General features: G+C 52.5%; 1 protein-coding gene across 1 annotated transcript in view; it reads left to right on the top strand.

Annotated features, from left to right (window-relative positions):
• Col22a1 (collagen type XXII alpha 1 chain) overlaps positions 1 to 12172 on the top strand; it is a 216866-nt gene that overhangs the window by 20174 nt on the left and 184520 nt on the right. Inside the window, exon 3 of the mRNA XM_076836022.2 lies at positions 8381 to 8455. Coding sequence (XP_076692137.2) covers positions 8381 to 8455 — 75 coding nt within the window. The remainder of the gene's footprint in view (positions 1 to 8380; positions 8456 to 12172) is intronic.

Genomic DNA, 12172 nt, shown 5'->3' with positions numbered 1-12172 from the left:
CCTCCATTGTCCCCTCCAGCCTGACCCAGCAGTGCTTGTCCTTGACTGGTTCATCTTCTGCCTTGGGTCTTGGGGGATGGGATGGCAGGCTTGTGGAGCAGGGCTGACTGGGCATCCCAGGAGGGACACTGCTGCAAAGAGAAGAGCCCTGTTTGAGAAAGTGTGTTCTGCTGCCATTTCCCCAGACAGCTCCCCGCCTGTCCTTTCCAGAGGTGAGGAGGAGGCCCATTCAGAGTCCCTGGAACCAGAGGTCAGGGAAGGAGAACCTGTGTGACACAGCTGGTGTCCCTATTGTCCCCATGTGCTGCCTGACCTTTCCCTGAACCTCCTCTGGCCTTTTCCTGTCACTCAGGGTACCAGTGACCAGTAAGATCTCAACTCTCAGGTTGCTGCTACCAACACAGGATTGAATTTGGGGACTGTCCCTGTTGCTGGAACCCTTGGCCCATGCAACCTGGGACCTCACTCTCCCTGGCTCACTCTGCCTTGCTGGCCTCCCCTCCTCAGCCTCTGTAGCCATCAGGCCTCACGTCACACCTTTCAAAGTTGGTGGCCCTGGGACCTGGTTTGCAGACTGTACTCTTCCTTTCTCTGGGTGAGCATTCCCACCCACCCCTGGTGCTCAGACCCTGCCGCGCACCAGTGACTTCCACAGCCTGAGCCCTGGCCGGGAGCTGGGACTTGAAATCCAGAGGCCAGCTTTATAGATCACAGATGCTTTCTGATCACCACAGGAACATCTCAAATGAAAAGTGTGCACTGGGCACCTAGGTCCAGTCTTCCCCGGACACTGAGCAGCACCTTCTCTTTTCCAGCTCTGCATCTAATCTGCCACCAAAGCATGCTCAGTTTGCTTTCACGGTAGATCTGAGCCTGTCCATTTCCCTCCTCCACCCATCGCATGGGCACAGACCACTAGTGTTCCTCCCCTGACTGTCAGGGTAGCTTCACTGTTCTCTCTGCTTCTGCCCCTGCCCTTCACCATCGGGCCCCTCTGCAGAGTGGCCCATCTTGCCGCAGCCCATGGGCACCATCTCGGGGCCCTTGACACCCCCACTCATCTCATTGCTGCTCTTCCCTGTTGACAGTCCCTCAGGCATGGTGTCCACGTTTCACTCCAGTCCCTTGCCTGGGCCTCCAGTGGGTCTATGCACCTTCCTGCCTTCGCCTACCTGCCACCATCCTGTCCTTCAAAGGTCCCCATCCTGACCCTCCAGCAGGGTGCCCAGTGCTCTCACCCAGCTCTTGCCTGGGCACTTTCTGCTTGTCATAATCACACAGTTACTTGGGATATCAATGGCTTTTCCAATCAGTCTCCATCGTCTCTGCTGGGTGATGTCACCCACATCCCGCGCGGGCCACAGATTCAAGGTCACTCCATGTGATTTGGGCTGGCAACAAAAAGACCACACAAACACAAAATACCTTTTGGGGGGTCAGAGACGACTCTGCCACCTCAGGGGTCTGCTCCCGTGCTGGAGGGCAAGAGGAGCAAGGGAGGCAAGAGGCAAGAGGGCGAGCACACCAGAAACCCCCCTATTTATTGGGAAGAAGACATTCGATAGAGTATTCCACCCAAATAAGGCAAGGGTAGGTTTGAAGGTGGAGTCTAGCTTAGTGACGTCTTGTGGTCAGCAGATTGATTTAAACCTTGTCAAGTCAACTCATCTCAGGTGCTATGTGGGATCAGAGGCGAGCAAGAGGAAGGCACACTTGAGTCATGCAGCCCAATCAGCACATAATGCCAGACCAGTCCCTCACACACTCAAATGCACATAGCTCACACAGGGCCATGGATGGCTCGCGGCAGGATGATACTTGACATTTTGCCCTCTGTTGCCTGCCCTTGACCAATCCAGTAGCAGGTGCATGGTCAGCATGCATTTTGTGTGGGACCAAGGGAAGAAGGCTGGGTTCTGGAAGGTTTGCTGTCCCCTGGGAGTTGCAGCCTTGTCAGAAGAAAGGAGTGAGAAGGAGTCTGAGGGCCTGTGGCACTGGTGGACAGGGCTCTGATGCCCGCCAGCCCACTCTGCCTCCGTCTCATCTGCTCCTAGGCATGGTCTTTACAGTCTCTGGTGAGGCCTTGGTGCTAGGCCATGGGACATTCCCCAGGAGGGAAGCAAGGTCCAAGGAACCCCTGCACACCTGGGTCACTGATGATGGGCTGTCCTTGGATTGTGACACTAATACAGTGACCCTGCTACAAGCAGCAAGTCACTTTCTGCTGGGCCTCCAGCATATCTGCCCTTGCCCTCCTGGGAAGAGGGACTTCCTTACCCTGAATTGGGGCTCCCCCACTCTCTGCCTGTGCCCCTTCAGCTCCACAATCCAGGCCCTTCCAGCCCCGGGGCTTGGTGCTTGCTGGTACCTTCTACCTGTCGTGCGCTTGCCTTGGCTGGCCCGTTTACCTTCTTAGTCTCAGTTCAGGTGTCAGTCACCTCAGAGATCTCCCCAGATCATTAACCAAATGTCACCCTGTCACAGCAGGGGTGATATCCCCCATGGCACAGGTGACACATGGTGTCCAGCTTGCACCTCCATTGCTCTCTGCTTCCTCCTTGAACATGACCTTGGAGGGAAGGAGCCACCTCACCTATACAGTCACGTGCTTGCCTTGTCTTTGGCCAGGACATCTGTGCCAGACACTTGGAAGACACGTGTTGGCTGAGGAATGAGGGAGTGAATGAGCGCTCACTCATTAGGTGACAGGTATCTTGCTCAGGACTTCCCATCCACAAACCATCTGATCTTAGGACAGCCCCAGGGGGACCGTCATTTTGCACAGGGACATAGAGGGAGGACTGGCATGGGAGAAACGAGGCCTGTGACTCCCTAGCTCTCTCCTATTGGCCTTGGAGTCACCTTCTCTCCTGGCTGGCCCTGTTCTTCTCCTTATTCAGCAAGCATTTGTGCTCCGGCTGGGACAGGAGATGGCCTCACAGGGCCTCTCCTCACTCCTTGCTCTCTCCCTCTGGTCTCCTAACAAAGATGGCTGCACCCCAGCTCACCATTGAGAAGGGGCTGGGCTGTGTGAGAGCCCATCCATTTCACCTCCTGCTGCACCTTCTACTTCTGAGATAGTGGTAAAAAACAGGAGAAGGGGACTGGTTACCAGCATTTGCAGCTGTCAGCAGGTCTGGGGATTTTTCTTTCCAGAACTGCTTTCTTTGCTAAATATTCTATCAGTCTGCCTCTGAAACACAGGAACAATCCCAAATTGGCTCCCTGACCACACATCCCTACAACTTAAAGAACCTGTTTGATGTGGATCATCCAGCCAGAGGATCTGTGGCTTCTGCAGAGGTGGCTGTGCCCAGAACTTTGATCTAGAAGAGAGATGCAAGTCAGAAGTCTCCAGAAGGTTCCAGAACAGGAAGTAGAAGTGGAACTGGGGATAAGAACCCAGCGTCTGACCCCAGGTCAACATTATGTTCCTCTTCTCACATGATCTGCACTATGGCCCTGCGATTGGTTAATAGCATCCCCACCCACTTTTATAATGTGCAGGGAGGCTAATAATCCTCCTGTAAGATATGGACAGTAGCAGCTGCCCTGCCTTGCATTCCCAGGGTGCTTTCAAAGGCTGAGATTGTATGGACTGTGGTTGAGGAAAAATGCCAACATCTGAATCCCTGGGCATAGTTTCTGCCTCTGCCATTTGCTGGCTATATGATATCAGAGAAATTAATCTCTCTGAGCTTCTGCTTCCCCATGTGTAAGTGAATGAATCCGATGGTGCAGAATGAGGAAGAGCCTTCGGCAAGTTAGAACTGAAGAAAGAATGGGATGCTTCAGAAGGTGTCAGACTGGCCATCTGTCAGTGCAGGCTTTGGAGACCAGATTGAGTCCCGGTTGGCTGGAGGATCCTGGGCAGTGCTGTAGAGAGGCTGCATCAGACCAAGACCCTGATGCCAGAGGCTTGATGCTCATCAGTCACCCCTGGCTTAGTGGCCTTGGGAAAGTTACTAACTTCTTCATGTCCTTCTTTCTGTATCTATAAATAGTAGCACCTATCCCAGAAAGCTGTGGCGAGGACTGTTGAGTGTGTTGATGTGTTTTTCATGCTTGCAGCAGCGTCCAATGCGTAAGAAGCTGTCTTCTTGTGTCTGCTGGCCCCGATTTAACCACTTCCCCCAGCAGAACAGTTGAGAGGCCCAGAGTCAAACCACATAGCATATCTGGACATGTGGGCACTCAGTCCCAGGAGCCATTGGGACTGTGCCTTATTAGCATGATCCCTAGGGCCCTTGTGCCTGGCTCAGTGGCTGCCACTTCTCTGAGGTGGAGATGTATGGATGATTCCCTTGTGGGCCTCTGAGCAGCAAAGGCACAGGGTCAGTGTCTGCAGGCATCTGATTCATGTTTCCCCTCCTCCGCCTCTCCCCTGCTCTCTTGGAATGTCATCGTCTCTCTGTGGTCAGCTGCATTCAGCAGTGACTGGATCATGGATGAGCAGTGATTGCTTCCTGTCCGCCCCAGTGGGCTGCCAGGCCTCCTTCCCTGGCCTCTGCTGGTCCCGCTGATCTCCTACCTAGGTTCTGCCACCGGTACTCCTAGATTCCAGATTCAGGTAGGCATTTATTCAGTCACTCCTCCTGTTTGGAAGGTTTGTTAACTTCTGTTAAGCATCAGTTTCTATATCTGTGTTAAGGGAACAAAATCTACCTTGTTGGATGATTGTTGTGGGTTAAATTCCAGGCCAGGTGAGCAGTATACAGTGGTTGTTCAATAGCTGCTTTCCCAAATGGAAAAATTATGGCTGACGTCAGTGGGTGGCGGGGCTTCGTATATTGCGGACTAATCCACAGATGTGTCAACACCAAGCACCAGGACACCAGAGACCAGCTTGTGCAGACCTCCCCCTCCCAATAATGAAACACACATCCACTCCCAGTTTGCCATTGAGTAAACTGATTACAAGTTCAAGTGCATTTCCAGAAAGACTGAAGTATATGCCGGTGTTTCCCCCTAGAGCGGCAGCTCTGATCAACCCATAGCTCCCAGTGCAGTGGAGCCTCTGCATGTGGCTTCTCTCCTGAAGTCTGGGGTGTTTATTCCAGCCACCTAGAGACTGCGGGAAATGAATGTCAACAGGCAAACAATAAATGAACTCCAAGGGAACAGGAACTCTGTGAGCATCAGTCCTTCTCCATGTTTTCAAAAAGGAAAATCAACCAACCAGGAAAAAATCAAACACGTTTTTTGTTCTTGAGAGCTTAACTCCATCTTTAGTTCTGGAACTGCTTCTTCTGTTGATGCTGGATGATTATTTGATAAACCCTTTTCTGAAATATCTCTGCTGGGGCAGTGAAGGGAACCTGGTCTGCCAGTGGCTCCTTTACCAGGGCACTGATGCCTCAGTGTGCACCCCATCTGCTGTCCCCAGGCGCCCAGACAGGCTGTCCAATTGGTCCTTTACCCTGACTTATCAGTGCTGCTCCTGGGAAGGGAAGGCCTGCGATCTGTGGCGCTCCCACCTGCAGGTGAAGAGAAGCTCACGGCAGTGATTTAGACAGGAACGAGTTTCTGGTTTTCAAGCTTTCACCCAGGCTTGGGCTGCTGGATTTGGAGTTCCCCTACTTCCTCAAACCTCCTGGGTAGGCCCCCGGAGATCATGTCCTCCACTGGAAGGAGGAGGCAGGAAAGTAAAGTTGCAGCCCACCCACCTGTCTATCCCCTATGACAAGGGACTCGAGGTGCTTTATGGTCTACCCACTTCTCCTTCCAACCTCAGCAAACTTGTGTAATTTCTTTCCTTGGCTGCAGCTCGGCCACATGTCCTTCCCCAGCTGCAGGAGAGCTGGAGAGACAGGAAAGGAGTAGCCAAATTGGCTTAGGCCAGCCAGACTCAGCTTGCCTCCTGAGCAGACAACTTTGCCATTCTAAACTAAGGCAGCATTTCTTCAGCCGGGAGCAGGCAGTGGGTGTCAGGCTGCTAGTTAATGGCTTCTGCTACACCTCTGTGGCATAAGCCCTGGAGCCCATGAATCTTCTCACTGGCTCACTAAGACAATGATGAATGCCGTGCCCAGAAGGCCCTCCAGTCGGCCATTCAGCACCCACTTCTTAGCTCAGGGTCATTGGCCACTTGGATTCAGCAAGAACTGGGGCCTCCATGGGCCTCATGCTGTGAAGACAGTGGAGGCACAGTGCAAACTGAGGGGTCTGGAGACTGGGACCGACTGGCCAGACAGCTCTTTCAACAAGGTGCTCTCAGCTCTGGGACTCCAGGCTGGATGCATGGACACAGGGCCCTGCAGGCACCAAAGGTCCAGCAGAGCTTCTAGGATGGAGGGGCAGGGACCTCCAGCAAGGGAACAGAAGGTGCCACAAGCTCATGCACTTTCTGTGACCTTCATGTGTTTGGAGCCATTCACTGCAGTTAACTCCAGAGTGATCTGGAGGCAGAATCAGGGATGATGGACTGTCCTTGTTTGTGTACCTAGAACATCAGAGCTTGGGGTCCATCTGGAGTTGAGTACATACTTCAGTTTGAATAGATGAGTGAGAGTGAATGTGGAAACACATGGGTCGCAGCCAAGGTGTGGAGGTAACCTGACCACAGAGAATTGGAAGGGGCTTAGCCTACCTCTGTGCCAAGCAGGTGAATCCCAAGAGCCTGGCATTTCCAGAGAGCCTGGCTGAGCAGGTATTCAGGAGCCCCTTGCCTAACTTAACCCAGTCGCTAAAAATGCACCTTGAACCTCCTGAACATACGAAGTTTGGTAATGGTATGGAAAAGGATTTGCGGTTGTTCGGAAGTTGATTCCTCAAAGCGCTTTGGGCTAGTTTTGCCTTTCTTGAGGAGATGCCATTTCTCCCGTGTCTGTGACCTTTGACTTGGCCTTGCTGTCTGGATCTGGTCCTCCTCCTGCGGAATGTTTGCAGACAAGGCTCAGTGGTGCAGCCCACCCTGAGCTCCAGCCTCCAGGGATTTTTTCACCAGCTACGATGGAACCTTCTAAGTCAACTCCTTTTAAACCTTAAACTCACATAAGTGACATGTAATCCCCCGCCTGTCTTTGGCAGGCTGCCAAAGTTAAAGCACTTGGTCATCACCCCACAGCTGCATCTGTCCCGGGTGGAGCTGTCTAAATATTGCCCAGTGCCTGCGTCTTCTCTCATATTTAGTTCTAGACAGACAGCTTGGTGCTGTTTCCAAAATAACCCTTCCATGGGGCTTGTCAGACCTGGTGGTGCCTTTAAGGATAAGCATTAAAAATAACTCCTCCCAAATCAGGGGAGACCTATTTGTTCTGCACTGCTGTTGGGCTAATGGAGCCTCAGTGACCCTCATTGAAACACTGATGACCCCAAATAGGAGAGGTGGTCACTGCACATAGAACTGATGGGATGATGAACTGTTCAGTAATGTGCAATTAAAATAATAACGTGATAGCCAGATTGCTTCCTGGGCGGGGCTGGGTCTGCATGAGGTCAGCGAGCTGCTTCAAGTGGTCTGTCTGAGGGATTGCTTCCCTCCCCTAGGTCCTGGGTTGATCTTGACCAGTCCCCAAGCAGCTGTGCTGCAGGTGTGCATTTGAAGGTCTCTCCTGTTGAGATACTCACACTGAGACTATAAAGGCCAGCAGGCTAGCAGGTCCTGGAGCCAGCTCTCGGACCCAACCCAGTGAAGCTTAGAGCTACTGATTGTCCTGGGATAGGTAGAAATATCCAAAGAGCTCATCTTTAAAAACCTTTTTGTTTTTTCAAGTGAAGATTCATGAAGACTTTAAGATGAGGCGTTAATGTAGCATCGTGACTCTTTTTATTTTATGACTTTTGTATAATTGAGGGATTTTCATTCTTCTGGCATTTACCTTCTCCTGGAATTGTACCTGAAGCTTCATTGGGTGACTGAAAGGATACCTTTCTGGTCCTGTCCATCCACGGTCTCCTGGTTGACTTGGAGTCCCTGTGCGTGTCCCTGCCTTTGTGAATGAAGTTCCTCATCTGTGTCTCACTTGTTCCTTTGTCTTTCCAGCTTAGTCTTCCATTCTTCCTTACAGAGAACCTTTTCCAGGAAGCTCTTCTGTCCTCTGGGCTGGGTTGGGGGGTGCACCTGTTCCCAGAATCCCCCAGTGGGACCCTCCACCCATCACCTATTCCCTCCTGTGGCCTAGTCTTGGTCTCAGTGTCTGGTTTCCCATAGTTGCGAGACCATGAGTTGGATGGAGATGGGGTGATGCTTGTTAATGTTTCACCCTGGCCGAGCACGGTACCTGCAGAGCGGTGCTTCCCCAGGACACAATGGAGTGTGGAGCTGACAGCGGCCTCTGTGTCTGCTTGGGCTTTGGGGGGGGGTCCATTGGGTGTCACACATCACAGGGTGATGGGGGCCATGCTTTCTCATCACCCTGTCTGCTCTCGTTTCCCTCAGATGTGCTCTGCCCCAGTGTCCGAGTAGAAGGAGATCGCTTCAAGCACACCAACGGAGGCACCAAGGAAATCACAGGTAAGTGACCCATGGCTCACATGCTTGCTTTGTGGTACCACTTGCTGGACCTGTGTGTGACCCTCACACACGGGTGGCCTCTCTGACCCTGTTCTCAGTCGCATCTTCCACCAAGGTCCTGATGGCTTGTTTGAACCACACAGGTGGCAGGGATCCATTCAATAGTGGAAAACATTCATGATTTTCCATTTGACAGGCCGCGTCCCTAAATAATGTGTCAGGTGGCGTGCGTTTGTAAAGGAGCTGGAGGCTAAGCAAGGGAAGGATGGGCAAAGCCAGCAAAAGAATGGATCCATAAATGCACTTGGGAGTGAGCCGGGCTGCACCGTGTTATAAATATATGAATGAATCAGGGCAGAGGAACAGAGAGACACGTGACTGCAGACACTGCCACAGAGAGAAATTCCACAGAGGCTCCTCCAAGGCTATCTCCATGTAGGACAGAAAAGAAGTTTGGGGAAGTACATGGAGGGGGCTGGCCAGTGTCCCCACCAGCCTGGTTTTGCTGAACATTCTTAGCCTCCCTGTGGCTGGACAGTATGAACTCAGGGTGGTTTCTTCCCCACACCTGGACCCCAACCCTGCCTTCTCACCAAAGCTGACTCACTCAGGCTCCTCTTCTCCCTCTTCCACCCTCTGGAGCCCAGTTCTGACCATGTGCTCGTGGGCTGCTTTCCTGCCTCCCAGGGACCCTGCCATGTCAGTGTGCTCCTGTGGACTTCAAGATACTAGCTTTGACATCCTTGAGCCTGAAGGATTTTTCTAGAATGTCAGAAGTCTGCTGTGTCTCTGTGCACAGCAAACAGAGGGTGCCAGGGAGGTGACATTCCCTGGAGCACCCCTGAGCCAGCAACTTGGTGTAGAACCCTCCCAGCCCCACCTTTCCTTGGGGGATCATCCCCAGGCCCATGTTGGGCCCATTTCCCGGTGTTTCCCAGCAGGGACCAGGAGCACAGCCTGCTGTGTATCTGGCTTCATGCCGCATCCTCTCAGCTCTTTCCTCTCCTGATCCCCAACCCTGTGCCCCTCAAGCACCTCCAAATAAACTGCTAGCAGTTTTGGTGGAACCCAGACAAAGACAAAGGACTCATCTCTCTTGTTGGGCATGTGGTGAGCAGAGGGGGCTTAGGAAGTCGCCACTATGGTGGCTGCTCTGTCCAGTTCCTGAGATAAAGGTGATGTGAATCTCTGGGCTCTGGGCTCAGTTTCCTTAAAGTGAGCATATGACAGCTGAACCGTGCTGCCCAGGTGCCCTGTGCCAGGCAGTTAGACTTGGAGCAGCACCAGATACTTAGAAGGAGCTCGGTAAATGTTTGTTGAATGATTGACCGAGTGGATGCATGAATGAACGGAGTGAATGGGAGAAGGCTCCAATAAATCCTGAGAACAGAGATGGGCAGAGGGAAGCTGGATGAATGGGTAGGTGGACACAAGATAGACGGAGGAAGGAAGTGTGGAAGAGAGGAAGGAAGAAAAGGAGAGAGGAGGAGAAAAAAGGGAAGGTAAGTGAGCTCATCAATCTGCCTGTGTGGCCTGCAACTCAGGCTTTCCCGCCATTCTGCCTACTCAAGAGCAGTTTTTTTTTTTTTTTTCTACTTAAGAATTACTGATTCTTGCTGGGAAGAATCGGAAAGTGTGCTTGTGTGGGTATGTGTGTGTACACGTTTGTGTGTGTGCAAATCCTATATGTCTGTCTGCACATACTCGTGTATGCATGTGTGAATATGCAGATCTGAACAAGTATTTTCATCTCTGGACGTGAGGAGGATCCTGCTGAAGAGTCTGTTTGGTGGTTGGTAGAAATGAGACGGCCTGTTACGAAGCCTCCCGTGTCCACCCACACCAGTGGAGTCCTGAAACCTCCCCTCCCCTCTGTGGAGGCTTCGTGGAAACGATGCCCAGGGCCAGGTGGGCCTCCATTTGCAGGCAGAGCAGACACCTGTCCATGCAGCTCTGAGTCCACAGGGAACCTGCTCTATCTGCTGTCTACTATGATAATTACCACCCTGAAAAATATCCAGCTAGGTTGAAGCTGAAGAGGGAGTAGAGAGAGATGGCGCCTCCGACTTGCCAATTTAAATATAACTGGGTAATCTGAGCAGCTTTTGTATTCTGGAAAAAATGCAGTTCCCAAAAGCCTCACCTCCAGGCATTTCCTTAAATGACTCTGGCTATTTTCAGGGTTATCTGAATGGCCCCATTGCCTGCCAACGGGCCAAGCTCTGAAGCCTCGTTTCCCCACTGGATAACAGTGGATCTGACCAGAGTCTCTGAGGGTCCCTCAGCTGTCATAACCAACCTGCAAATCCTTAGCACTGAGAATGTGACACAGCTTTCCTGGGAGTTGGCACCTGGTGCTTAGGAATGGCAGGCCTGCTGCGGGTTCTGTACTTGGGCTTCCTTCTCCTTCCAGCTGGGACCCCACATCCAGATAATCAAATCCCTTACTCAGATAGGGATTTAGGATAAACAGAGAGAAATACTGAATGTTAGAGGAAATGCCCATCAGTCACTGAGTGGCACAAAGCTCAGTTGTAAACCTTGAGCTCCAGGCCCTGGGCCCACGCCCTTGTGAAATGATGGAAATGCACAAGTACAAGGAGAACTGGGGTGAGATTGTGCAGCTGTGCTCTGGCCTGTCCACTAAAGCTCTGTTCAGTGCAGTTTTTGCAGGATGAGGGGTGCACAGTAGGTGCCTGGCATGAGGGGCCCTCAGAGCATCCTGGGGACACTGCCAGTTGCCTATCTGATTTCTGGCTGCAGCAAGGTGCCCCTGATGACTTTTGCATTGACCAGTTGCCTTACCTCAGGGGACCTTGCTCCACGCCACCTAATTCCCTTCCCAGCTCTTATTTATTTCAGGCAATTTGTCTTTTCTCTCGGGTGCCCTTTGCTGCCACCTAGTAAATTGCTTGTTGTTGAAAGTTTTGTCATTGCTAAGCCTTCCTTTTCCTTCACTGAAGCCAATAAAAGTGGACCCAGAAAGTACAGCAGAGGTCGGCTTTCCTAAAACTTTTTTTTTTTTGTAATTCTCCCACATATAACTGCTGAGGGGAAATTCAGACGAAGGTGGCACCTTCTAGTGACAGCTGACAAAGCTGTGAAGCAGAGGAGCAGGCCTGTTTCGGGGTCCTGGTCCCTGGCACTCTGGGGATTGGGTGTGAGTCCCTCCAGACTTGGCAGATTTCCTTGAGCTGTGGCCCTGGGGGCTCCCCTGTGGGCTGCAGCCTGCGAAGGGCACCCCTCACCCTAGGTCACTGGGAATGAAGCCCCCAGGATGCTACCATACTGCCCATCATTACTGGGCTGGCCTCAGGGCCCAGAAAGGGCCAAGTCCAAAACTCATTCCCACCTAGCAGGCTCTGTGCTTCACTTTGTGAAGGATTTGGTGTTGCTCCACAGAACCTCAAACTACAGGGCCCTGCAGGGTCTTCTCGGCCAGTGTCCTCCAGTCCCAAGTGGCAGCCCTCCCCACCGATTTGGGCTCTCCAGCCCCCTGCTAAGATGGCTCTCGGGGGCCATGCATGGGGCAAGCCGGTGGGTTGTCCAAGCCCCTGCACTGGTGCCTTGTCAGCTCCAAGAGCTGTTCCTCCCGGGCTGCTTAGGCACCCAGAGCTGCAGGCCCCCATGCCTCTGCCTGAGGCCACATGTGGACTGAGGTCTCTGGGCCGCAAGTCCCCTGTCCACAGAGGGGCCTCCTGACAACCCACGGGCCTG

The sequence above is a fragment of the Callospermophilus lateralis genome, chromosome 16, assembly GCF_048772815.1.
Source record: "Callospermophilus lateralis isolate mCalLat2 chromosome 16, mCalLat2.hap1, whole genome shotgun sequence".
NCBI classification, from domain to species: domain Eukaryota; kingdom Metazoa; phylum Chordata; class Mammalia; order Rodentia; family Sciuridae; genus Callospermophilus; species Callospermophilus lateralis.
The sequence above is the reverse complement of the archived record's forward strand: the minus strand, read 5'-3'. Positions and strand labels throughout refer to the sequence as shown.